We start from the raw sequence: 27,538 nt of genomic DNA, 5'->3' as shown, positions 1-27,538 counted from the left end.
TTGAGAGAAATCATTTAATGTTTCACAAGAGCAGCACAGGCCCCGCAGTAAACCCTACATCAATGGCAGCAGAAGGGTTAAGGTGTACGTGTTACCGGCGCGCAGCAGAGGCCGCCATGTTATGGGCGGAACCAATATTTTGGAGAACGCCTCCCTTGGGTTGGTGGCGGAAGAATTATCAGTACCGGCATAATCCTGTCGTGTTTGGTACAACAAAGCTGAGTTGGTTCTCAGTTCCTGTGGGTGCAAATGACATCATGACCATCACCCGGGGAATCGGTTCCTCTACCGGAAAGATGAGCGGTTCCCCGGTCAGAAGTAGTCATCACCCGGATGAATGCGACAGTTTTACCTCCATCACCCCAAGAAGATGGATTTCTCCATGCCGTCCTCTACCTGCAGGTACTCCAGCTGTGCTGGGTAATACTGGCTCTGGTACCGTGGGCTGTTTCTTACATACTGCAAGTAATCGGGGGCTCCAGGACAGGTGACGTTATCAGCCAGGAGGACGGTGCCAGCTCTCAGTAGGTCAGATTCCTAGAAAGAGTAGAGCGTAAACTTAAACCATGAATGAAAAATGGGCAACAAGGGGCAGGCGGCAGGTGCAAAAACGCAGAGCGAGGGGGCAAAATACGCACAGAGTCGGGCGGAGTGGGCATGCAAGAGCGCAGTCAGGCAGAGCGCACACACAAGAGCGCAAAGTCATGGGCGGAGGGCGCACGCAAGAGAGCAGAGTCAGGGGCGGAGCGCACACACGAGCGCAGAGTCAGGGGCGGAGCGCACACACAAGAGCGCAGAGTCAGGGGCGGAGCGCACACACAAGAGCGCAGAGTCAGGGGCGGAGCGCGCACACAAGAGCGCAGAGTCAGGGGCGGAGCGCGCACACAAGAGCGCAGAGTCAGGGGCGGAGCGCACACACAAGAGCGCAGAGTCAGGGGCGGAGCGCACACACAAGAGCGCAGAGTCAGGGGCGAAGCGCACACACAAGAGAGCAGAGTCAGGGGCGGAGCGCACACACAAGAGCGCAGAGTCAGGGGCGGAGCGCACACACAAGAGCGCAGAGTCGGGCGAAGCGCACACACAAGAGCGCACAGTCAGGGGCGGAGCGCACACGCAAGAGTGCACAGTCAGGGGCGGAGCGCGCACACAAGAGCGCAGAGTCAGGGGCGAAGCGCACACACAAGAGAGCAGAGTCAGGGGCGGAGCGCACACACAAGAGCGCAGAGTCAGGGGCGGAGCGCACACACAAGAGCGCAGAGTCAGGGGCGGAGCGCGCACACAAGAGCGCAGAGTCAGGGGCGAAGCGCGCACACAAGAGCGCAGAGTCAGGGGCGGAGTGCGCACACAAGAGCGCAGAGTCAGGGGCGGAGCGCACACACAAGAGCGCAGAGTCGGGCGGAGCGCACACACAAGAGCGCAGAGTCAGGGGCGAAGCGCACACACAAGAGAGCAGTCAGGGGCGGAGCGCACACACAAGAGCGCAGAGTCAGGGGCGGAGCGCACACACAAGAGCGCAGAGTCAGGGGCGGAGCGCACACGCAAGAGCGCACAGTCAGGGGCGGAGCGCGCACACAAGAGCGCAGAGCCAGGGCAGAAGCATTCATGGATGAGAGCAGGGTTCTCACATATATAGGAGAACAATATTAACCTCGCACCTAAAACAAAAACTCATGATCACAATTGACTGTTGTAAATATAGTAATAATATTACACAGCGTATATGTTTCTTTAGATAAAATGGTGATCTGCACAAAACTGCTTCATTCGGAGGAGGGGGCTCGATGCCTTACTCACCTCTAGTAATTTGGTGTCAGGAAGATAACTGACTTTCCAGTGGTCTATAAACACCAGGTCAAACTTTTCGATATCAAATTTCTTCTTCAGCTGAGGAATCAGAGCGGAGGTAGAACCCAGCAACAGTTCCACCTAGGAGACAAGAAGTGGATGAGAACCTCCCTGTACATGGGCTGGACTCCTGCGGCCTTCAGCAACAGGCCATCCCCCCAAGAGGTCTCACTCTCCCTTCGCTGCGTGGAATTACGGCTGGATTTACTATCCATTGGATGCGAGTAGAAGACACCAACCACCACGGAGAAGTGAATGAAATGCAAGGAGCAGGGAAGGGGTCAAGTAAGAGAATGATCTTGTCATGTGGGACACAGGGCTATGAGGCTATTAACCTAGCTGTACGTGAGGAAAGCACTGTACATACTAATCGAATAAACTTCACATGTAGATCATGACGGGATCCACCCGTGTACAGATAAATCTCCTGGATCAGGCCTGGCCAACCTGTGGCTCTCCAGGTGTTTGTGAAACTACAAGTCCCAGCATGCCCTGTCAGCTAATGGCTGACTACTGGCAAAGCATGCTGGGGCTTGTAGTTTCACAATAGCTAGAGAGCCACGGGTTCTCCAGGCCTGTTTTGGAAGGTGAAATAGAGACACCCCCACCCCACACACACTTTATCAAAAGAAAAAAAAAAGAAAATAACTTGCCACTTAGTTTCTCAACTACACATCTCAGGTCATGTCTGAAGGATTTTACTAGCTGCCAACATGAAGTCGTCCTTTCCCTCAATCCATATAACATCTAGAGTCTAGACAGAGCCGGTGCTACCATTAGGCAAATGTAGGCGGTTACATAGAGCACTGATGGTTAGGGGGCGTCTAATACGATGAATGTGTGATATGATTGGCAGCAGGGTGGCTCAGTGGTTAGCACTTCTGAATCACAGCTTTCGGGGTCATGAGTTCAAGTCCCGACCATGGCCTTATCTGTGTGGAGTTTGTGTTTGTATGTTCTCCCTGTGTTTGCGTGGGTTTCCTCTGGGTGCTCCGGTTTCCCCCCACACTCCAAAAACATACTGGTAGGTTAATTGGCTGCTATCAAAATTGACCCTAGTCTGTCTGTCTGTGTATGTTAGGGAATTTAGACTGTAAGCTCCAATGGGGCAGGGACTGATGTGAAAAATCTTTGTACAGCGCTGCGGAATTAGTATCTAATATATAAATGCTTAGTGGCGTCTGTGTGTGAAAAAAAAAAAAAACAAGTTGCAGCGCCACCTGCTGGGCAGAGTTAAACACTGACCTACTAAATTCTTAGTGTGTGTGGGAAAAAAAAATCAAAAAGGGCTGAAATTTGGTAGGGCTCAAACTCATTTTCGTGAGGTAATTTTACCTCATGAACACACATGTGTAGAGGCATGCGTTAGTGTGTGTGTGTGTGTGTGTGTGTGTGTGTGTGTGTGTGTGTGTGTGTGTGTGTGTGTGTGTGTGTGTGTGTGTGTGTGTGTGTGTGTGTGTGTAAAAAACTATTTTCTCAGAAAGGGCTCATCCAATTGACCTGAAATTTGGTATACTGACATTATTTGACAAAAAAATTAGAATAGTCAAGTCAGTTAACTTCCATCATCCCCCCTTCCCCCCGTGGGAGGGGTAGTAAAGGCTAAATTTACGAGTTGAGGGGTCAAACTCATTTTCACGAGGTAATTTTACCTCATGAACACACATTAAAAAGGCCGCTTGCGTCGGGAACTAACGCTCTTCCCCTGAGGAGGCCTGGGCTAGGTCCAAATGCATGACAAGAACCTTTTTAAGACCTTAAGTAGCTTGATTTGACTAGAATGCATGAGTATCATGCACGGGTTAACATATATATATATATATATATATAAAAACAAGTTAACCTGTGCATGATACTCATGCATTCTAGTCAAATCAAGCTACTTAAGGTCTTAAAAAGGTTCTTGTCATGCATTTGGGCCTAGCCCAGGCCTCCTCAGGGGAAGAGCGTTACTTCCTGATGTAAGCGCCCTTTTTTAACGTGGTTTTGTCCACATGTCGCCACCTCATCATTCTTCTCCATCACCTCATCCTTCATCTTCATCGCCACATCCTTAATCTCCATCGTCTTACTATTCTAAAACCTCTCGCTACACAAAGTTTCTGCTAAACACCTTATCGCTGTGCTCAATCAGTCTTCCTTGAAGGGCAGTATTCATAACCTGCACTTTCACATCACTGCTTCTCCGTACTCGTGAAAATGCGACATACAATTGTCCATGACCAAACACAGGCTCTGGTAAATAAATACCCACACGGTCAAGAGTTTGAGCCCTCAACTGGTAAATTTAGCCTTTACTACCCCTCCCATGGGGGGAAGGGGGGATGATGGAAGTTAACTGACTTCACTATTATAATTTTTTTGTCAAATAATGTCAGTATACCAAATTTCAGGTCATTCGGATGAGCCCTTTCTGAGAAAATAGTTTTTTACACACACACTAACACAAGCCGCTAGGCTTATATATATATATATATATATATATATATATATATATATATATATATATATATATATATATATATATATTTATAAATAGCTGATGATGATATGATGTCACTCATCCAGTGTTTTCAATGCCTCTAAGAGACACCCAGCAGGTTCTTACACGTTCCTCCATGTTAGTGTTACGTTGGGAGTTTGGCGCTTGGTGATGATGTCACATCTCACAGCCACACATAATGAGGAATAGCAGCTGCCACTCCCATCTGCTATGGTAGGAAGCAGCTGGGATGAGGACACAACAGCTGAGCCTCCCACCTGCACCTAGATCCACCCAAACTATGTCAAGACACAGCCAAAACCGCGCCCGTTTTAGGAAAGGACACACCCATTTAGATCCAAAATCAGGACTGTCCCAGTAACATTGGTACACTTAGTAGCAGATTTGTTAAAGTCGTACTTGCAAACTCTCCCGGAGTTTCAAGTAGGATGCCCAGGCGACTAGGGAATTCTCTTGCATCCTACCCATTTCCTCGTGAAGTGGGCGATATGCTGCCTCCAAGACGAGATTTGTCTCGAATCGTGTCATTTTAGTCCCCGCCCCCATAAAATTATGTGATTGCGGCATTGCATCTTGGAGGATGGGGCGATTTGTGGCTTCTGCTCTATTCCTTCGGGAGGGGACAGTAGACAAGTTACTAAGTTAAAGTGTCCTGTCGTCTCCATCCATTGAGGCCCCGAATAACTGATATTCATGATGTTCTGGGTCTAGGTGAATAGAGAGTCTGCATTTCAATGGATATTCTTAGTCCAGCCCACAGAGAAGCTGCCTCCATAGTGCATTGGCGACAGTTCCATGTTAAAGAACAATTCTAAAATGTTACATTTTATTTATTTACTAAAAGGTACGCCTATAGGAGCCATGATAAATTCTGGACCTCCACCTGCGAGGCCTGGTCTGCGAAGTAGTCTGCCACCGTCACGCCGGGTCAGTGCTAATGCTGCGGAAGGCCAAAGTCACAAGAGCACAGCAGCACAGAGGGAGAGGTGAGAAGTCCCCACCAAACTGCTACAGAAGAGGGTTAAAGTCCACTTTAAAACATCAACAACTGTAATTGTTTTTTTAATGATGCCCAGATTAATTAATCCGTTTCAGTGACACAGTAATTATTGTATGTATTTTCCGCTCCGGAGGGAATCCTCAAAACATGCCCTGCGAGTCTAAAAGATGAACAAGAGCCATCTGCACGCCTGCTGGATGCTGGAACTTCCCCCTCCGCTTGTACACGGATAACCCGCTATCAGAGGGAGCAGAGCCTCCATCCCTACACATACTAACCCACCCCAAAAACTGCTTATATTAGTGATCCCTGCACCTGCTATACAAAGCCGCAGTCTAGAGACCATCTAGACCAGAGGAATCACTACAGAGTCACTAATAGGTACTACCGTGTGCGCAAGTGGGCCGCAACACAACTTAATTACAAGAGCGCAAATTAACTACAATCAAGGATTATATTGTCCTCCTCATCTCTCTCCCATTGCCCCCTTATATCTCTCACAATGATATATCTGAACACCTCCCTTACTACGGCATTCTGGGACGTTCTGCCTGACGTCTCTGTGCTGTAGGCTAATAACTTTCTGATCTACACAATCTGGAGACACTTCCTGATACTTGTCAGAAGCCTCTGAAACAGGGGTGTAAAATCACTGACAACACAATGACACAGATGTGCAACAGCAGAAAACACTACGTTTACCAGCCATGAGTACAGGCAAATGTATTTTCTTATGAATGTGTTGACCTATACATTTCTATCATCCAGGCCTTCCTTTGCCGCAATAATTGACACAATACTTGACTATTATAAGAGATGCTCAGGCTCGGGTCCTCGAGAACCAAACACACCCGAACTTAGGGGATCCGAGTACCGAGCCGGCTCGGTACTGTCGCGCGCCCTCGGAATTGAAAGAGAGGCAAAACGTCATTGTGACGGCGTCGGATCTCGCAAGTTTTGAATTCCTTTTTAAGATCCAACATAGCGAGGGGTGGGGAGGAGGGCGGACCCTCATTTATCTTTTCTGCCACTGCTGTGTGCCAATGTGTCCTAGATGTGCTAGGAACTGCCGCGTGTTTGTGTCATTGCTCTGTCGCTCACCATCCAGCCAGGTCACTGCAGTATTTGTTTGAAAGTGTATGAAAATAATATTGTGATCTGTGAGGTGGTCAAAATTGACTGCAAATGACTTGCAATTAGTGTTATTGAAGTTAATAATAATGTAGGAACAAAAAAAGAGCAAAATTATGTGATTTTAGCATATTTTAGCAATTTTTCTAAAAAATCCAAAACCAAAACACACAAGGGCGTTTTTGCCAAAACCAAAACACGAAGCTAATCCAGATCCAAAACCAGATCACGGGGGACAGTGAGCATCTCTAATTATTATAGATCTGCAGAATACGGCGCTCCAACGCAGACAGTTTCATAGAAAGGAACCAGAAAACCATTCCTGAAGGTGTTAAGTGAACTGCAGATCCAGACGTACAGTAAACTGTCCCAATTCACTGGGAGTGATGGGTAATCTCTAATGACAGCCCGACCAATGACCTTCCTGATGCACAGTCTGACTGGACCCCAGGGTAGGAGCTGCCCCCTGTCCTCCCCCTACCCCACAGAGCTGGAGCAGTCGGCCTGTCAAAACCTTGACCTCCGCCAACATATATTTTTTCCTTATCAGAACCGTGTTTGTGAAGGTTATTTATAGTTGCAGATCAGTTAAACAAATGCTTAATAGTTTACTAAGTGAATATCATGTACCCAGAATACACCTCAGGGTGAGAATGTTCCGAATCTCTAACTTCTGCTTATACCATTATAGTTCTGGTGCTATAGACGCGCAACCCCTCTGTATTTGCTTTACTTTCTTTCCCTCGGATAACAAGTGTAAAAATCAGAACAGTTCACCACTAAAAAAGGACAAAACAAAAATATAGCTGGCCTTTGTAAAAGGCTGCATGAATGCTGTTTTATGTGCGATTGTCACCAGAATCTCCCTGCATCAGTATGCCAGGAGCCTTATATCACTACTTTGTGCTGCTGGGGGACCCTGCTCCTTCCACTATATAACTCTCAGTCTGTAGCGTCAATGTAGTGCAGCCATGCACCATGGGTCATTCACGTGTGTCCAGATTAACATGGACGATAGCTGCACCCTAATCAATGCCATCTCCAGCAGAGCGATGAATTTAATTCCACTTATCTGCGATGAGGGCCAGCATTACATTATGCACATGCACTGGGCAGGGGTCTCACCTTGCAAGTCTGACCTGTTATCCGTCTCTCTGCCTCTTTCTCCTGAGCTGGAGGTGAGGAGGGGGTCAGTGGGTTTTGGGAGCTACGAGAGAAGAGCTGAAGGGGCAGCTGCAGACAATGCAGCGTGGTGTAGAGCAGGGCATCCTGCAGCCGCCACTTCTGCTGGTGGGGGGTGGGCTGCGTGGCGTCTCTTGCTGGCTGCTCAGCCCCGCAGCAGGAAGAGGAGGGGGTGGAAGGCAGGGGGTTATCAGAGACAGGGGGCAGCTATGGGTGGACAGGTGTAAGGATAAATCGGGTACGGTGAATGAGAAGAAAGAGAAACGTATAAACATAATGAAGACATACAAGTATCTAGCTCTGAAGGTGCCCCCTGGCACCGCAGCCCCTCACTGCCCACCTGTGTATCCAGTCCCGCATGCTGCAACACTTCCTTAGCCACCTGGGCATAGTGTGGGTTCATTTCTATTGTGATGAGTCGTGCACCAGGGGGCAGCAAACGGGCAATCCTCACAGTTGAATACCCACAGTATGTGCCAAGCTCCAACACCCATCGAGGGCGGGTCTCCAACACCACTGCATCCAAGATCTCACCTGGCATGGAAACAAGGACAGGTCATGAAGACAGAATGCAAACGATGACTTGTAGAGATCAGAAGACGACTCGCTCCGCTTACCTTTCTTATCTCCCACGTTCATGGCCCATTCCACCTTGGAGCAGTAGGAATCCACAGCCGAGATTACGCTGAGGGCATCGCCGTACTTGGCGTAACGTTGCACGTACCGCAGCATCCTAACGGGCCGCGTGGTTCCAGACAGGAGGTCTCGCAGTCGCTCTAGGTAGTTGTCATGCCACCAGAGTGCCCACTCGCCATTGGTGCGCACTCGCCAGACGACCAGGAGGATGGCACTCACCAGCACAGCGCCGAGAGTCAGGACCACCGCTAGCATCACGTGACTACCGTCAGGGACTGGGCACAGCAAGACGACGCCTGACTGCCAGAATATAGACAAACATTAAGTCCTGGACATAGAACGGAGCGTTTAATTTCATGTAAAAATTAAGTAAAGCATTTGTGTGTCAGTAAACGATCTCTTTAAATATGACGTACGATTTACTAACATGGTGCAAAGCTGCACTGAAACCACAACAACCAATCAGCAATTAGCTTTTATCTAATGTGAATTAAGCTGGGTACACACCTATGCAATTATCGTGCATATTACACGATAAACTACCATTTGGTCAGACATTGCGAGTGTGTATATCATCATCATCATCACCATTTATTTATATAGCGCTACTAATTCCGCAGCGCTGTACAGAGAACTCACATCAGTCCCTGCCCCATTGGAACTTACAGTCTAAATTCCCTAATATACATACTCAGACAGACAGAGACAGACACAGACTAGGGTCAATTTAATAGCAGCCAATTAACCTACCACTATGTTTTTGGAGTGTGGGAGGAAACCGGAGCATCCAGAGGAAACCCACGCAAACACGGGGAGAACATACAAACTCCACACAGATAAGGCCATGGTCGGGAATTGAACTCATGACCCCAGTGCTGTGAGGCAGAAGTGCTAACCACTGAGCCACCGTGCTGCCCACGATCATGTTTTATCGTACCAAAGCACATTGCTTCTGTTGATTTGGTTTTGTAAACTTCCTAAAAATTACGATCAACGATGTCGGGCAAATGTGGCAGTGTGTACACACTCACAACCAGCAGTGTTGTCAGATATCTGTAGAGTGTACAGAGTCACCATCTTTTTAGCAGATGGTTATGAGAGATGAAGATCACAGATGTGATGGTAAATCATGTAGGTTTGTACACATGAATCTGCTGCTCATCGGGACTTTCAGTCGTTGGTAAAATCGTTACAAAACTTGCATTTGAAGTAAGATTACATATGAATATACCCAGCTTTCGAGAATGAAATAAAACATTCCCCATCTCAGTCTGCAGCTCTGATCATAGTATGAATGCAGTAAGCACAGGGGAGCTTTAACTGAGGTAAGTAGGGCTCATTTGCCAACATTGCATTCAGGTGTAAGCTTTGCATTGAACTAAAGCAACCAATCAGAAATCAGCCTCTCTCTGCCGTTAGGAGTTACAAGGACATTCCAAAGACACTTTGTGGCTAATTTAATTCCTCCCAAAGGGTCATTTAAAGACAGTCTGGATCCACAATGCTTCTATATGTGAGCATATAGAAGCATTGTGTCCGCCGAGTGTGTTTCGGGGTCCACGGCCATCTCATGGTCTTTGGGAGCACCTCTAAGTGGTGGTAAACATCACATCTTCCAATCAAGTACTTTGGGACGACCCTCTTAATTTAAATGTTTCTTCCGTGTCACTTTTGTGTGTATTAGGCTTTTATTACATGTATCAAATTGCACCTATACTGCTCTATCTAGGAGATGTGCAAAAGATAGGTGCAAAGTGTTTCCCATCATAGAAGGGGCGAGACACGATCTCTGTGACCACAGAGTTGAGGGGTAGATTTCAAGACCTTCTCTGGGGGTGAAAGGCTGTGTGGCTTTCCGCAAAGCAGGTAACTCCCCGTCTATACCCTCTCTCCACCCATTTAAAAAATCTCATCCTGCAAATCGAAAGGGTATATTTACTAAACTGCGGGGTTGAAAAAGTGGAGTTGTTGCCTATAGCAACCAATCAGATTCTAGGGGGCATATTCAATTGTTGCCGTTACTCGTAAAAGTAACGCAACGGCGTGCGCACTATTACAGTCATTACGGTAATAGTGCGCATTATTACAGTTATTACGGTACCTTTAACGCTGGATTTCAGCTCGCAGCTCCCTGAAATCCGGCTTGGAATTACCGTAATATTTTTTTTTTAAATACATTTTTATTCAGTTTTTTTCCAAAAAGAAACGGTACAGCATATGCTATGAGAATACAACTCATAACAGTGTTAACATCGAGAGTTTGTAATACAGGTAAAGGTATAGGACTCAGAACCACTACAGATGGAACGGTCACCAAGAGTAGTAACATATGGGCAGACAGCTATCCGGAGTACCATAGAGGGATGACGGAGAGGGGGAGGGGAAGAGGAAGTTTGAAAACAGAGAGGAGGGGGATAGTAGGGGGGAGAGGAGGAGGGTTTGTTAGTAGAGAGAAAAACAGAGAAGGAGGGGAAAAGAGGACCCAGCGAGACTCAGCTCAAATTTTTTTTTCCAAAATATCTATAACTTTCATTTTTTAAGGAGAGGATTGTGTAACATTGAAGTAATCCTGCCACCTATGCCACGTGGAGAGAAATTTGTTAGGGCGGTCATTAACTACACTAGTCATGTGTTCTAGGTTATATATATATATATATATATATATATATATATATATATATATATATATAGCAAACGCTCTGAATTAGTTCAGTTATAGAGGGGCTCTCTGGTTGTTTCCATTTCTTGGCTATTAAGCATTTGGCTGCGGTCAGGATATGGCCCGGGAGTAACCACAGTATTTTGTGGTTGTCAGGAGGTAGACGGGGGAGGATAAAGATAGATGGAATGGGGGTCTTAGGCTAGTTATTTTATAATTAAGGTCAGCTACCTCCTTCCAGAAAGGGATCATTTTTGGGCAGCTCCACCAAATATGGGACAGGGAGCCACACTGGCCATAGTTGCGCCAGCAGAGGTCAGAGGTTGTCGGATAGATTGTTCTCAGTCTGGATGGGACTAAATAGCAACGGAATAAGAGTTTGTAGGAATTTTCTTTTATCTGTGTACAGATAGATTTGGCAACGAATCTCCGTCCACTCCTCTGGGTCCAAGGTCTCAGCCATCTCCTCCTCCCAGCGGAGCTCATGAGCCTCTTTGTCAGGCAAATTGTGATTCATTAGTAGAGAATAGAAAAGTAGATATTAAGCCTTTAGATGAGGTTTTGTTTTCACAAAAGGTGTCTATGGGGGGAGGGATTGTGAGGAGCACGAGGATCTATTAAGGTGGAGAAAATGAACGGTAATATTTTTAACGCCGCGGGAAACGGCAACAATTGAATGTGCCCCTAGCTGTCACTTTGTAGAACGTACTAAATAAATGACAACTAGAATCTGATTGGTTGCTATAGGCAACGTCTCCACTTTTGCAAACCCACAGTTTAGTAAATCCAGCCCTAAGTCTTGTTTCTCCTACTTCAGTGCCAAAGTAGATGAGCTTAATCTGCAATTAACAAGGAACCGCCCAACTTCTACTATCAACCTGTGCAAATTTTTAACCCCCCCCCCCCCAAAAAAAATAGTCTGCTTCCTGAAAAAACCTAGGCACACCTATGCAAACGTAGACAGGTAACATGACGGAGAGAATTTGCTCTGCAATGTTGCACGCATTTTGGAATTGAGCCCCATACCAGGCAACACAACGGTCAGTATTGGTTTAAAGGTCCATGTTTATTAGCTAAACACCCCCTCCTCTAATTCAGCATTCACTTCACTAAACGCTCATACAGTCTCTGCAGTACTACAGATGTGTTAGGTAGAAGGAAGCAATTTTGAGATAGAAGAGGGAGGAGACAGAGGGGCCATATTAATATTATTATTGCTTAACAGATTCCAATGCAGCGAGAGACTGGAATTTCAAGATCCTGGAACAATCACCTGATACAAAAGAACTGCAGCCAACACAAGACACTACAATCAGCCACACACTGCCTCTGCAATCTCACACAGCACATCACTTACTGGCTGGCTGTGGGATCCTCAGCAGTCTGTTGTGTGAGACCTGAGTGGGAGACGGAACTCAATCCTTTACTCTCCGCCTTCTTTTCCATCAGGACACCAGCCTTCCCACTGAGAGACAGACATTCATGCACACCCAGAACAGCCTGCAAGGAGGCGATGCTGTGTGTGGAACTACAAGTGTCAGAATGCCCTGCCGGCTGACTCCATGTGCCTTGTTATAGTCACAGCCTGGCTTGTATCAGTGTCTGCATCTATAATCTAGGTTCTCCTGGCATGAGCATTAAAATAGCCACAATTCTTAAACCCTTTCTCTGCCAGGGGTCCTTGCCTAAATTTTACCTCAATGAAGCCCTGCCATATGAAGAGGAGGGGAGTATATAGTTATAAATCAAGTAAACAAGCCATGTTGTGATGTAAGGGGGTGCAATTGCAAAAAAAATTTTTTGCATGTAGATAAAATACTGTCTGCTTTCGCACATAGCACAAATACCGGGCGGCTTTAGTTCCACATTGTAATTTAGAGTTGAGTTTGAAAGCTAAATCTGGCTCGGATCACTGGGTTACACCTGGGGCGGGTACCTATGCCCCGAGCTTCACATACTATGCACAGGACATTGGGATAACATTGCTACAATCCACTACGTGTGGGGCTAGCCCTGGCATAAAAACCAATGTTGATGGCATGAAAAGGTTTAAAGGGGACGTATGGGGCACACTTGCAGCAAATATGATCGGGCAGCATAGTGGCTTAGTGGTTAGCACTTCTGCCTCACAACACTGGGGTCATGAGTTTGATTCCCGATCCTTATTTTATCTGTGTGGAGTTTGTATGTTCTTCCCATGTTTGCGTGTGTTTCCTCCGGTGCAATGGATTCCTCCCACATCCCAAAAACATACTAGTAGGTTAATTGGCTGCTATTAAATTGACCCTAGTCTCTCTCGGGCTGTGTCTATGTGTGTTAGGGAATTTAGATTGTAAGCTCCAATGGGGCAGGAACTGATGTGAGTTCTCTGTACAGCGCTGCGGAATTAAGGGCGCTATATAAATAAATACATGATGATGATGATGATGAATGTAGTAAAGGTGGTACGACTGGAAACGAAGGCTGTGCAGAGATATTATAAACGGCAGGCCGCACTGTAGGTAGCACTGGTCATGTTACAAAGATGCTGTGATGGAAGAGGGGTGATGCCATATCATACCTCTACTTTGACAGCAAAAATACTGGAATGTAAACCAACATTCATTGGATTGTAGCCTATCCTGAGAGAGCAGACAGCCCGGAGGCACAAAGTGGGGGAGGGAAGGGGGCCCAAAGTGGGGGAGGGAAGGGGGCACAAAGTGGGGACGGCTGTGAGCAGCCCTGGTGGTGGCAGGAAAGGCTGGATTCTCACAATTACTACTCTAGTCTGTATAAGAGCTGCCTCCAACGTACAGAGGAAAGGTGCAGTTTAAGTGGATTACACTAGATATCATAAATAACCGTCTCTCCTCAGTATACCTCTGTATAGTCACTTGCACACATCATTATCGCTCTTGTGATTATCTTCCTCAAGACTCAAAGACCACAGTCAGTCATAGAACTATGGCAGCTACAATGTGTTCAGTCACCAACCACCATGCACACGGTTAGTCCAAAGCCAGTACTGACATATCCAAGGGCACTGTCGGACAGCTATGGTCGTCTTACTAAAGCTGGGTACACACTACAGAATTTTCCACCAACTTTTTATGCCAAGCGATTTTACATGCGATCGATGGGCCGATGGCTTGGTCCATGGACTGCATACACACTAGCCTTGATAAAGGGAAGAGCGGACGTCCCTTTAGCGACTTTTTACAGCCATGTTGTCGTGAGCAATGACTGTAATTTCTTACTCACTGTTGTGGATTGGTCGGAAGTTTATACACACTACACAGCGGAAACGAGATTGGAATGAAAATATTTAACGGTACAACCAACCAAATGAGACGACAATCGTCCAAATGGGCAGACTTTCGACCATCGGGTCACTGCACACACTGACCCGACTTTCGAACGAGCGGTCGTATGTCGGCTGATTAAGTCGATTATTGGGCGAAAACCGTGTAGTGTGTACCCAGCTTAAGAAACACGCAGTATCTGGAAAGTGAAATCAGTGTTCTCTAGATATTATAATGAGATGCGGACCGAGTGTATAATCATTGTTTTACAATGTCACCGTTTCCAGGAGAGACAATCACGTGCTTTGGCGTAACGGCACTGAAGGATGTGAATATATACAGTCCCAATTCACAATGGCTGACTCACCACCGTTAGTAGGAACTGAAGCAGCAAATACACGAACAAATTATATCAACTCAAACAACGGTGAATGAAACGTGACAATATGCCACTGTCAAGGGTTAAAAGGAACCATTTTTGTTAAAGGTAGAGACCAGCCCAGTTCTCTGCAAGCATTGAGGTTATGGTGGAAAGGGACAATGGCAATACGAGAATTATTTTATAACAATATGTTTATTGCCGATGGACAAAAAAAAAAAAAAGATGTAAAAGACAAAAGCTGTTGGGAGCTTCATAATTAAATCGGGAGACAAGGTGACTCAAGTTTGAAAGGACTAGATCTAATCTAAAAAGGCTTCTTTACAGTAAAAGCAGTACAGATGTAGAATGTACTACCAATGAGGTTGTATTGGCAAATCAAATTCATTGATAGATGGGCAATTCTCTCTCCTCAATTAAAATGTTGTTTACATATATGTATCAGGAAATTGAAAAGGGCTAAGCGCCAACTTTCCACATATGAACCATTAAGGTACAATACATTGTTCAGGGTTACCCTGAATTTCTACGCCAGCTGTTTAAGAGTAAAGTATTACTTAACCCTTCATTACAAAAAGCTGAAGCTCCTCCCACATCTTTACCCAATGGGATCAAACACATGAGAATGCAGTGACATTAATGGCCCGCCCCTCAGTCCACCAATCCAGTGCATATCTGCACAGCAACTATCTGTGGAATTAGAGAAGCTCCCCCCCCCTAACATGGCAGCCCACAGCATGTGAGTGACAGAGTATGGTGAACTTATAATTATAAAAACACTCCAGTTATTTCATTTATATTATTCAGCCCTTTTTTCACACACACACACACACACCAAAAACATAATATACAGCAAATTATTTTATATATATATATATATATATATATATATATATATATATATATATATAAAAATGCAAACAGAACCTTGTAATGCCGGTCCACCACCAAATATACACAATAAATAAGAGTTGACGTAGCCTCTCCTGTCTTGCGTCCATCTCCACTTTGCGGCCTGTGTTACGTACATCTTTATTTCCTACCTCCCACTTTTTGTTTTTAAAAACTAGTAAGCAAAGAAACAAAAATCCTCAAACTCCAGCATTGTCACCGATAAAGTTTCTCTTAATAAAAAGTATTTGCTGAAAGTTTGGGCTCATTATTAAAACTATTATTAAACTCAGACTGTGACATTTCCCATTAGCCTGAGGGGTAGATTTTTCTTATCTAAAATGCGTGTGGATTTAAATCCCTCAATGTATTAATCCGTCATCACCCTCCTCCATCTTTACAACCTGTAATCCAATTTGTCTGAGCTGGCTCCTCTCTGTCGGATTAACCCTCTTTGTGCCAGTGACGTTCCTGTGCAGCTTTAGGTTCGTTGTAGGGCGAAGCTGCGTACATCGGTGGCTTCGATAGTGACCTGGCCGGTCATCTGCTCAATCAATATATGTACTCAGTGTGTAACAAGAAGCCAACAGGAGATCCTGCCTGGCACAGAACCTGTTATATCTCTCAGCGCACCGGGAGACTGGCACGTGTTTAATGACGCACTCTTAGCGAGGCGAGAGAGAGATTAAGGGGTCACTGCAAGTTGTAATGTTCTGCTCAGTGTCTGGAAAGTAAAATATTTTATTGGAGCAGAAAACGAGGTGGGAGTCTCTGGGCAACTACATATCTTCTAGCCGAGCCGTGGAACATGGGATATCTGTCAGGGGCAACGCGGAGCCTGGACGGACAGGCCTGACTTCCACACAAATTCAAAGCACCGAGATATAGAGCAGTCTCTTGTCCTCGTGGACAGGGGTCCAGGTCAAGTACTGAGGTTAGGAGCGTTGTGCAAATATTTCAGCCAGTCACTCAGTGAGGGGCTCTCAACAAGGGGCTACAAAAACAAACACGATAATTAGTACCCCGGTTTCGCAGAATAATTTTCCTCCAGCCAAAGCTTCCACAGCCCATTACCTTGCAGTTGTCAGGAACGACGCACGGCTCTGCTCCCGCCACTGACATCAGCCGGACGCCTCCGCTGAGGGGGTAGCCTGGTTTGACCAGCAAACGGTACCGTTTGCCCCCCTTCAGGAGAAGTAGCGTCCGTTCTGTGGCGAGCCAGTCTATAGTATATCTGCAAAGACAGAAGAGGGGGTGACGACAGGAAGGAGGGCACCCTGACGGAGCTCTCAGGATATACAAAGTATCACTAACAATAGGACGTAATGTGTCCTCGATTCAGGATGTTCTCTGAATAGTCCCCTTCTATCCTCATGGATTTGGTGAGAGTACATGCCTGTAACACTTTTCCATTGCAGAAGTGACAACATAAAAAAATCCCTGATTATACAGATCTTACTTACAGGAGTTTATATGTATATTAGTATCACAGGTGTATTCTATAACACACACGGGTATACCATCACACTGCAGGGTTACCTCTCCTCCAGCTCTCTCAGCTCACTCAGAAGTCGCCCATTGCTCCGGTACCAACACTGCAGCTCCAGGAGTACAGACGGGATACGAGACGTGGCCCCTTGCTGCAGGTCCATGGGCAGGCCGGGCACAGAGCCGTCCGTCTGCAGAAAACGCATACTTGCCGTTATAAAAAGGTTATATATATATATATATTCCCTCCATATCTGTGGACACCTTGGGGTACTGCAAAATACAGATATTATTAATAGAGCCGCCATGGCGGCTGCATTGTAACGATTCCCACAGATGTTTGTATTTTTATTACAGTATAACGCTCCCGGCTGTATTAGACAGAACAATGCTTTCATCACGATCCTCATAGAGGATGTTGAGGAATCAGCGATACAATCGATAATATTGCCCTTCTAAGGAGGTATTTTCTACGCATCTTGTTACACAAATGGAAACCACATTTGTCCTAAGAAGCCTAGCTGCATCTAACTACAGAGAGGATGCCGATAGGACATGAATGAATAAATGGATGGGGTATTGGACAACTGTGCGATACATATAACTGTTACACTAACAATTAAATTGTGTAAGATGAATTATGTACAACTGTATTAGAAATGAATTGTTAGTGTAAGTTCCCATCTGAAAGAGGTCACCTTGCCACGGTACATGTGCACCCGCAATTTGATTAAAAAGCGCACTAAGAACATTGTCTTTATTTCAGATGATATATAGCAACACAAGTGTCGAACACACAAATGTTTCTTCCTGTGATTAGAAGGGCTTAGGGGTATATTTACCTGTGGATTTGAAAAAAAAATAAATGGAGATGTTGCCTATAACAACCAGACTCTAGTTATCATTTATTTAAGACAGTCTACAAAATGACAGCTAGAATATGGTTGGTTTCTAGAGGCAACATCTCTCAAACCCTCAGTTTAGTAAATATACCCCTTAGTGCGCTCCTGCATTACCTCCTGGATTCTGGAACGTCGGTCGCAGCGTTGATACCAGAGAGTGTGCCGATTAGTCTGTAAAACTTACACATACATCTAAAGGACTGAGTGAGGACTCATCAAACACACACTTACCTTACCTCACCTCACCTCTCACTGTCAAATAAATTCAAATAAGGGAGGGTTGACGTCACTAGTGACAAGAAAGGGACTCCACAAAAATATTAAAAGGAACCCATCTATGGACTTCCTATTGGCTGTCCCTTTCAAGAGGCAGGCCTGTCTCTTGTCATTGTAGAAGTGTTAAGATCATCAGCAGCCATGACCGACACTCATCAATTAGTTTAGCTGAACCTCCTTCCTCTTCTGGCATTGGTGTCCTACGGACACTCCTGTGGTTATCCGATAGCGCCAAGTCACCGTGTGTCTGTGTTTCCCACATGCATACAGATTGTGGAGCGAGCTGTTGTCACCAAGCAGGAACCGAGACAACAGCTGAACTCTCTGGGATCAGGACTGGCCAACCTGTGGCTCTCCAGGTGTTGTGAAACTAAAAGTCCCAGTGTACCTTGCCAGCTAGTGTCTGACAATGTGCTGGCAAAGCATGCTGGGACTTGAAGTTTCACAAACACCTTTAGAGCCACAGGTTGGCCAGGCCTGCAGCATATCTGTGAAACAACCTCCTCATTGGTGTGATGACTCCTTGGCGCTACTCTAACTTCACCATACCCTCAAATATGTAACCATCTGTCACTCCGATTTTGGTGGACACACAGCTCCCCAAGACCTGGAGAGGTAGATCAGGGCAACAGCAGTACTCCAGGACCCAATTGTCCCTTTCCTGTCAGGGGCAGAGATCTGGATCTCAACGCCAGCCTGACTTCAGCTATCACTGGGTAGTGAATGCCAATTTGCTGTTTCTGGAGCTGGTTTTTAAAGGCAAACATTACCTCCTTAGGAGTTTAAGCACCTGTCTGATTGGTCCTTTTCTGTGTTTACCTTTTCACAGGTAAACATACAGACAAAGGGATAGCAGATGACTCACTCCTGATTTAATTAGGGACAGGTATTGTTCTGTGGTTATACAGCAGAGTTTGCTTAAACAGGAGAGATCGCAATCCAGACACGTTTACATTTAAATACATAATGCAGTCCTCTGTAATTAAACATAGAGCTCTGTCTGTGGGCCTTCCCTATGCTAGCACACACAGACCCACAGCTAAACAAAGACAAGAGATCCCCTGGTGTGATGTACATTCATACAGGACTGGTTGACAATAATCCTTTTGCCATGGCTGAAACACAATGGACTAGTCTCAAAATAGAATATATACAAGCTTAAATATGACTGACAAATATGGGGAACCAGAGGGCTAGCAAAATTATATGTTTTTATAGTCCGCAGTTTGTGAGAAACGAGGTGCATACAGTTTGAGGTGATGTTAATACCTCGTTTATCCACGAGGTGTATAACGCTCATGTGGGTGAGCTCTATATGTCAATTTGAAGCTGCCATCAGATGAGAACCTGCTGGAAATATTGCAATAATTATGTTATAAATATTTTGGGGAAAAATATAAAACTTTCTAGCTAAATATTGTATAACCACAGATAGAGGAGGCCACTTTTTTATTATTTTTTTTTAACGAAGGATCCCGATTGGAACATTTTTCAATGATCAATATCACTTGAATGGGTTATCCATATCTGGATACGTACTAACTGGTGGCTATGCTGCAAGACTTACTGGACTGACCTTGAAAGCCACTTCTTACATTTTTGGTCTATCCAGTGTAGACAAAGCGATCCTCAGTGATCTATAGATCACAACTTTGCAGGGCAGCGCACGGTGGACTGATGTATAACCGTCCGTGAGTACAATTACCACCCCCTTACACCAGACTAGTATACTGCTGGGTATCCTTCCAATACAGTCCGCTGTCAGACCTAATAGCCAGTTGAACCTTCGGCTTTCATGCAGCTCTCCCAAGGGGAAGGGACTCCCACCAGTAGACTAGTTTGGGGATCGGCGGACCCCTCCATGACCTGGTCCATCCTTTGTATAAGTGACAACAAGACTGCATGCTTAGTGAATGATAATACACGTACTAGAGAACACCTTCTCCATGGCTGTGCACCCACCTCCACCTGAAACCTCTCTTCAGATGTCCAGCGCAGAGTCACCCTCAGCGGTGGGATCTCCATCTTCTCATCGGCCATCACATCTAGAACAAGCTCCTGCTCTCCGACACACACCACCGACAATCCCGGCAGCGTCGTCAGGAGGCCTACGTGCGTGGAGTCCCTACAAGAGAGGATGATTGTGTGTGTGAGGAGGCCGCAAGCACAGGTCGCAGGTCCCCCGAGCGGCGGGCTCCCGTCTCACCTCCCTACAGCTTCTATCCAGCTGTCCGCCGACTGCTCCAGTTTCTGCAGCTCTTCCTTCAGCTGCTGAATTTGACTCTGACATTTCTCCACCACGAGCTGCTGCTTCTGGGAAACTTCTTGTAAATGCTGCTGTTTGTCCTTGGTCTAAGATAGAATAAAGGATCAAAAACAGGAAGACACATGGATCCTTCAATGGAGGGATGACAACAGACAGACCGAACATACCTTGTTGTCTGTGACGGCTTTCTAGAAGATGGAAGAAAACAGAACGATAAGTTAAGAAAAGGCCACATCAGTGGATGAATGGAGAAGGCTACTTGCATTGTACACTTAGCGGCCTTTCACATATACAGTATTCAGGAATGTATCAAAATGAAAGATATTTGACATTCATTTTTCTCTCCCCCACCTTGGGCAAATTGTTCTTATTATATCTGTTTGTTGATAAGGCCCAATACAGCTCTTGCACACACGTGACCATCAGCCAACACACGTCTGTAGTGTCCCGTCATTTATCTCACCCACCAAGCGGATCTGTGCAAGTTGAACTAGCTCGGCCACATTTTCCAAACATCTGAACGTCAGAAGAACGTAATAAATTATAAGGGGTATCAGAATACAGCCAGTGGGCACCTCAGGCTGAAAATGTCTGATAACAGAAAGCAATAGCTTGCATTCCTCTGCAAATCACATATAAGTAGAGCCAGAGGTTTTATCAAGACCTGCAGGTTAAGCTCTATAACAGGAAAGGTGCAGAAGAGAGATCTTACCATGAAAGTGAAAACATACTACAGCCCCTTATTCATGTAAGAATTAGATTGCTGTATTAAGAACAAGATTTGCAGTTAGCAGGGACATCAGCCTTCAGCAACAATAGGGCAGCCTTCCTCTCCATCCCACGCGTGCAACAGACAAGAAATCAATTGTGAATAACTCACCTTGACATTTTTAACTTTATCTCTGCCAGAGAGAAGTGCGAACAAGCCTTGGAATAGTACAAGTTATAGAAGCCGCAGCCCGATCATTGTGTTATATAGCTGGATGACAGAAGATGAATAATCCTGGTGGGATAGTTCAGTGCGGCTGTGATCTTGAGGAATAAAATGCAAGAGCCCAACATTGCCATCTATTTCTGCTTCACTGATGCTTTTTTTCCCCAGGAATTGCTTATTTGCATAACCTAAGACTTAACGCGTTTTATTTTGAAGGTAAAATGCGCTGCGCGGTCTTCCCTTGGAGTTCCATTGCAGCGCTGTAAAAATAGCACAAAAAAAACTATTCTGCCCTCTAGAAGAGCTACAAATATAATTCCAAATCTACATGTAATTATATATATATATATATAATCTCTCTCAATGGGCACAATACGACTACAGATGCGGCTCGCACAGACTATATGATTGCCGGAGGCCTGGTCCTCACCTGGCTCTGGTATCTTTGCAGACTCTCCTCCAGTTGAGTCCTCTTCTCATGAACAAGCTGAATTCTCTCCAACAGCTGAGGTATAGCCTCCTCCACATCCTTCACTTTCTCCCGATACTCATATTTAAGAGCTTTCCACTTCTGTTTCACCTCCTCTGCATCTATGTCTGTGGAAGAAGAACGATAATGAGCTGGGACAAACAACTTTTTGGCTACACCTTCCCTTGTGTCACTTTCTCCAGCTTCCCCCAGATCACCCCTCACCATGTAGATTATCGTCCTCCGATTTGCTCCCTCCACGCACCCAACCCCCCACATTCTGCCAGTTTGCACCTTCCCCTTTAGGTGCCACTGGTTGCTCGCTTGAATCCCCTCCCCAACATGCCACCAATCTGCTCCTCCCAGGTACCCCCCCCCCACTACATGCTCTCCCCAACATGCCACCAATCTGCTCCTCCCAGGTAGCCCCCCCCCCCCACTACATGCTCTCCCCAACATGCCACCAATCTGCTCCTCCCAGGTAGCCCCCCCCCCACTACATGCTCTCCCCAACATGCCACCAATCTGCTCCTCCCAGGTACCACCCCCCCCCCCCACTACATGCTCTCCCCAACATGCCACCAATCTGCTCCTCCCAGGTACCCCCCCCCCCCACTACATGCTCTCCCCAACATGCCACCAATCTGCTCCTCCCAGGTACCCCCCCCCCACTACATGCTCTCCCCAACATGCCACCAATCTGCTCCTCCCAGGTACCCCCCCCCCACTACATGCTCTCCCCAACATGCCACCAATCTGCTCCTTCCAGGTACCCCCCCCCCCCCACTACATGCTCTCCCCAACATGCCACCAATCTGCTCCTCCCAGGTACCCCCCCCCCCCACTACATGCTCTCCCCAACATGCCACCAATCTGCTCCTCCCAGGTACCCCCCCCCCCCACATGCTCTCCCCAACATGCCACCAATCTGCTCCTCCCAGGTAGCCCCCCCCCCCCCCACTACATGCTCTCCCCAACATGCCACCAATTTGCTCCTCCCAGGTACCCCCCCCCCCCCCACTACATGCTCTCCCCAACATGCCACCAATCTGCTCCTCCCAGGTACCCCCCCCCACTACATGCTCTCCCCAACATGCCACCAATCTGCTCCTCCCAGGTAGCCCCCCCCCCACTACATGCTCTCCCCAACATGCCACCAATCTGCTCCTCCCAGGTACCCCCCCCCACTACATGCTCTCCCCAACATGCCACCAATCTGCTCCTCCCAGGTACCACCCCCCCCCCACTACATGCTCTCCCCAACATGCCACCAATTTGCTCCTCCCAGGTACCCCCCCCCACTACATGCTCTCCCCAACATGCCACCAATCTGCTCCTCCCAGGTACCCCCCCCCCACTACATGCTCTCCCCAACATGCCACCAATCTGCTCCTCCCAGGTACCCCCCCCCCCCCACTACATGCTCTCCCCAACACGCCACCAATCTGCTCCTCCCAGGTAGCCCCCCCCCCCACTACATGCTCTCCCCAACAAACCACACATTTGGTCCATCAAAACTCCCCCTCCGCTAGTTTGCACCCTTCGAGCACCACCCCACACACATCGCGAGCGCTTTGCCCCTCTAGTGACATACTGGTAGCTGCCACCAGACCACCACTGGAGAACGGATCATCCTTACAACACGCCCAGCATGCACCCCTTTTTTGCACTCACTCAGTAGCTTTGGGTTGGTTTCCTCCCAGCCGGCAGAATCTGCTTCTTGTAGAAACTCGAGCATGAAACGCAGGACTTGCAGCTGACCGCACATCATCTTCTGCTTCCTGCTCCGCTCCTGTGCAAGATGGACACGGTGCTCTGTCACACAACTGACAAGTGCTACCCATATACTTGTTATCCATCACCAACCCCAATACTTATCTCTTTTGCACAACATAACAGTAACCATGCAGACTTGAACATTACATTGAAACTCATGCAAGCTCTAAATCAGGCCTGTCCAACCTGCGGCCCTCCAGGTGTTGTGAAACTACAAGCCCCAGCATGCTTTGCCAGTAGACAACCAGTTGATAGCTGGAACGGCATGTTGGGACTTGTAGTTTCACAAACATCTGGAGGGCCGCAGGTTGGACAGGCCTGCTCTAAATAATAGTATGCACACGAGCAGCTATACATCCACCCGTGGTCATTTAAAGTGTTTACCCAAGGCAAAGCGATGCATGACCTCCTGGGGCACCGAGGAAGGAGAGGAGTGGGTTACCTGCCTTGAGGGTCGTTTTATCTAGTGTCTGGGACACATGAACAGCATGATCTGCAGCAAAAACAAAAAGGTGGCTGAGGCCAGCACATGTGACTTCAGCTGAAGAGCTCATTCACAAACAGAAAACAGCCAATGACAGCACTGCCTGCTCATATTCAGAAACAGCAGCCAATAGGAGTTCATGGAACCAAAGCAGCCAGACAGCGTTGTGATTGGCTGCATTATCTGCTATATGTGAATTGAGTTGTGCAGCCAAAATCACAAGTCCTGGCCCCAGTCCGTACAGTGTTTCTATTGTGGCCAGCACTGGTCAGTGAACAGGTAGTTGGCACATAACTGGTGAGGACACCTTCCCCCCCCCCCCCCCAGAAGATGCTGCACCAGGACTCAAACTCTATAAGTGGCCCTGGTGCTGACCAGCAAGTACAGGTCCTTAGTGTGATTAGAGAACACTGCTAGAAAATGCAGCACATAAGTCACAATTTGTCATAACTGCATATACAAGAACCTTAACTTCTCCTTAACTTCTCCAATTTAAGGGAAGGACGTGCAGCGACAACTTAATATGACCAAAATAGAACATGCAAAATTAAAGAACATTAAAGAAATATCTGATCTGACAACACCTTTTCCCACATCTGCCTGAATTAACCATCTTCTGGCCGGTTATAACGATTATGGAGCACAAGCGAGTGGTCAGCCCACTTCCTGGCGGGAGCATGCTCAGTGTGCATTAGAGAAACATCCCGTGACATCACACTGCCAGCTTTCACTATATTTGTGACACAGAGGAAGGCGCACACATCTAATGCTGATTTTTTTTTTGATAATGACATGTCTATTAATAATTTTACATTGTAATTGGTCTTTTATTCAAACTGTACTACTAACATTAGATTTTTCAATACTATATGACTGTTACACTTTAAAACCTGGGAATTCTTCAGTAAGGACTGCGGAGAGCACAGAAATCTAGTTTAAGGTTATTCTGGTAACAAGAAAGTACACACTAGTGGTCGAATAACCATAAAAGAACTGTGAACTGCGGAAAACATATACAATGTATTAAAACATATACAAAGAAGGTATATTACAAATTTTGAAATACAATTGATCAAACCTCTAATTCTAAAATCTTCTTCACCAGACATAGATCTTATAGATTTTACAATAGTTTGTATAGACTTTTACCCCCACATTTGTAAGGTTATTCTGGTGTTCAAATGTTATCCGTCAAGGAGGATTTAGGTCAGAGGAACGGTCTGCATTATAATGTGCCGATTAGCACTACACATACAGACTAGAACTGCAACAATTGAGACGTCTTAGCAGCACACAAATAAAGGTCTGTATGTTCCATACATACAAGGAGAAAATAAAACCCCCAATGACGGAACACACAAACAGAAGGAGATAGAATAATTACAGCTCTCTCACCACAATATAATCCAGAAGGACTTTAGCTGGGACTTCTCCATCCCAGACATCTTTCTGCCGCACATCCAGGCAGGAGTTGTTCAAAAGAGAATCCAAAAACCTGAACAACATAAATATGTGAAAAAACGTAAAGAAAACGGCTTTTCTCCAAGGGGAAAAAAAAAAGAAAGTTTTACATTTGAAGAAAGAGGAGTTGACGGTCAGATAATATTTACCATAAATGAATAGTTCATTTGAAAACATAAACTAAAGATTTAGCACCATCATTGCTTTCTTACTGCAGCTGTAGGGACATTGCAATAGCTGCATAAGATCAAACTGATAAAGTTTGAGGTGTGAAAATGTACTTCAGTGACCACAAAATATATGTAGAACAACAAAAAAAGGTCAAATGTGATACATTTACAAAACAAAGACTCCAATATAGAAATCTTAGGTCAAATTAGGACATTACAATTGAAACATTGTTACATGTTGTCTTTTCTTGGAACAAAGTGCCATGATAAAACTAGTTTTACCACATCTTCAATGAAACATACTTTTAACTCCACGGTATAAAATAGGCCCCCATTACTACTATAGCTAATAGATGGGTGACACAGAAGTGTTCTCAGCCTGTATAATGACTTCCAGATCACACGTAATCCAAGACAAGACTGTTATAATCACACCAGACCTAAGCGGATTCTCCAACTACTGTCACTGTATTCAAGAAAAGCCGACTCTGGATTAACTCATTCTCTTCTCTTGCTATCGACAACCAGTTTAACAGACCTATGTATATTCTCGATAGATGTAATATAAGGCTCAATGTTTACTGCAAAATGATTGCAGCACATGAATTCTCACCACCAAGGGTCTGATTCATGTTGGGACACAACCTGCGTTTAAAAAGAAAGGAGTGCGGAACTTGAGCGTAGCTCCTACCGTATACTAATTCAAGGGGATTTCAAGATGAATTTCAATTTGAGTCTGGTTGTAAGTAGGATCTGCCTACACAGTACTTCCCACATCATCATTTATTTATATAGCGCCAGCAAATTCTGTAGCGCTTCCCATATGTAGACTGACAGAACAGACTGTAGTATACACATCAGAACGCATACACAAAAGTTATATTTTAAATAGGTGAACAACTCTAAACAGTATAATCATTAATAAAAATATGGTTGGTTTTAAAAGACAGATTTATTTATTTTTTACACATTAAATACATAAATCAAGATGCTGGCACTATATAAATCACTGTACTTCTACAGACAACAATGTAAAAGTCATTGCAAGGCTTATTTGGCCGCAGTGCTGTGGTGTCTGGGTAAACAAACCTTTATTTTAAAGCAGGTCTGTGCCACCTGTGAGTGGCAGGGCATGCTGGGACTTGTAGTTCCCGGCAGCCAGGGGTTATAGTGTGGCTTTAGGTGGTTTCAGAGTAACCCATACGTATGCAGAGTGTTTGGATGGGGGTCGGGGAGAGAAGTGCTATAGATTATTCAGCAGATACAAAATGAACTTCCAGCCATAGACTGCAATAGAACAGCGCCCCCCAGTGGCCACATTCTACACTGTAATAGACGAGCCCACTGGTAGTGGGTGGAAGAGGAGGCTCGGGTGATGGATGGATCCAGAGCCATCACTAGATCCCCCCAACACGTACAGGGAACTGTCCAAAGCCCACCAGCAGCCAGTCCGTGTGAGCCGGTTCTCATTACCCGGTACTTACAACTCAGCGGTCTCCGCCATCCTGTCCCAGCTTCCCGCTCCCACACTACAAATCCTATTGGTTGCTCGTTCACCCACTTCTGGGTGCTTATTGGTCAGAGCACGGCTAGGTCCCGCCTCTTCCCAGCAGACCTTGCGCACGCTGTCATGGAAACGGCGCACAGCAGCTTTCAGCCGACATGTTGGTGGAGGTGGACTTGTCACCAAATGCCTTAACATGTTATTAAAATTTATATTCAGTATTAACTTTATGTGATATTGTAGGGGAACTCTGTCAGTCACTACTTACTCTATCTAAATCACCTGCCATCATTTTAGACAA

The 27,538-nt window shown here is 45.9% G+C and overlaps 2 protein-coding genes across 6 annotated transcripts; both read right to left on the bottom strand.

The window, feature by feature from the left end:
- LOC142101252 (catechol O-methyltransferase B-like) lies at positions 1 to 15,993 on the bottom strand. 4 transcript variants are annotated; one of them, XM_075185578.1, is made up of 6 exons: positions 15,912 to 15,993; positions 8,279 to 8,597; positions 8,002 to 8,195; positions 7,605 to 7,868; positions 1,795 to 1,926; positions 1 to 537 (listed from the first exon to the last, which is right to left on the bottom strand). In XM_075185578.1, the coding sequence occupies exons 2-6, from the start codon at positions 8,550 to 8,552 to the stop codon at positions 358 to 360; spliced, it is 1,044 nt and encodes a 347-aa protein (XP_075041679.1). In that variant the 5' UTR covers positions 8,553 to 8,597; positions 15,912 to 15,993; the 3' UTR covers positions 1 to 357. The 4 variants fall into 4 exon arrangements, with proteins under 4 accessions (XP_075041679.1, XP_075041678.1, XP_075041681.1 ...); XM_075185577.1 differs by lacking the exon at positions 15,912 to 15,993 and adding an exon at positions 12,314 to 12,449; XM_075185580.1 differs by lacking the exon at positions 7,605 to 7,868.
- Positions 15,994 to 16,416: 423 nt separating this feature from the next.
- On the bottom strand, positions 16,417 to 27,365 carry ZWINT (ZW10 interacting kinetochore protein). 2 transcript variants are annotated; one of them, XM_075185575.1, is made up of 10 exons: positions 27,218 to 27,365; positions 25,498 to 25,597; positions 23,517 to 23,634; positions 21,804 to 21,970; positions 20,607 to 20,627; positions 20,380 to 20,525; positions 20,136 to 20,298; positions 17,047 to 17,186; positions 16,582 to 16,741; positions 16,417 to 16,501 (listed from the first exon to the last, which is right to left on the bottom strand). In XM_075185575.1, exons 1-10 carry the CDS (start codon positions 27,235 to 27,237, stop codon positions 16,430 to 16,432), a joined length of 1,107 nt encoding a protein of 368 aa, XP_075041676.1. In that variant the 5' UTR covers positions 27,238 to 27,365; the 3' UTR covers positions 16,417 to 16,429. The 2 variants fall into 2 exon arrangements, with proteins under 2 accessions (XP_075041676.1, XP_075041677.1); XM_075185576.1 differs by lacking the exon at positions 27,218 to 27,365 and adding an exon at positions 25,713 to 25,797.
- Positions 27,366 to 27,538: the final 173 nt, after the last annotated feature.

Source organism: Mixophyes fleayi, chromosome 9, assembly GCF_038048845.1.
Source record: "Mixophyes fleayi isolate aMixFle1 chromosome 9, aMixFle1.hap1, whole genome shotgun sequence".
Classification (NCBI taxonomy): Eukaryota; Metazoa; Chordata; class Amphibia; order Anura; family Limnodynastidae; genus Mixophyes; species Mixophyes fleayi.
The sequence above is the reverse complement of the archived record's forward strand: the minus strand, read 5'-3'. Positions and strand labels throughout refer to the sequence as shown.

Coding starts and splice junctions, on each gene's coding strand:
- LOC142101252 (XM_075185578.1), bottom strand. CDS start 8,552: ATGCTAGCGGTGGTCCTGACTCTCGGCGCTGTGCTGGTGAGTGCCATC. Junction 1,927..7,604: donor TAACAGGTCAGACTTGCAAG/GTGAGACCCCTG, acceptor CTTGTCTCCTAG/GTGGAACTGTTGCTGGGTTC. Junction 538..1,794: donor CTGACACCAAATTACTAGAG/GTGAGTAAGGCA, acceptor TACTCTTTCTAG/GAATCTGACCTACTGAGAGC.
- ZWINT (XM_075185575.1), bottom strand. CDS start 27,237: ATGGCGGAGACCGCTGAGTT. Junction 20,628..21,803: donor TGCAAAGATACCAGAGCCAG/GTGAGGACCAGG, acceptor TCCATCTTCTAG/AAAGCCGTCACAGACAACAA. Junction 20,299..20,379: donor TGGATAGAAGCTGTAGGGAG/GTGAGACGGGAG, acceptor CCTCTCTTGTAG/GGACTCCACGCACGTAGGCC.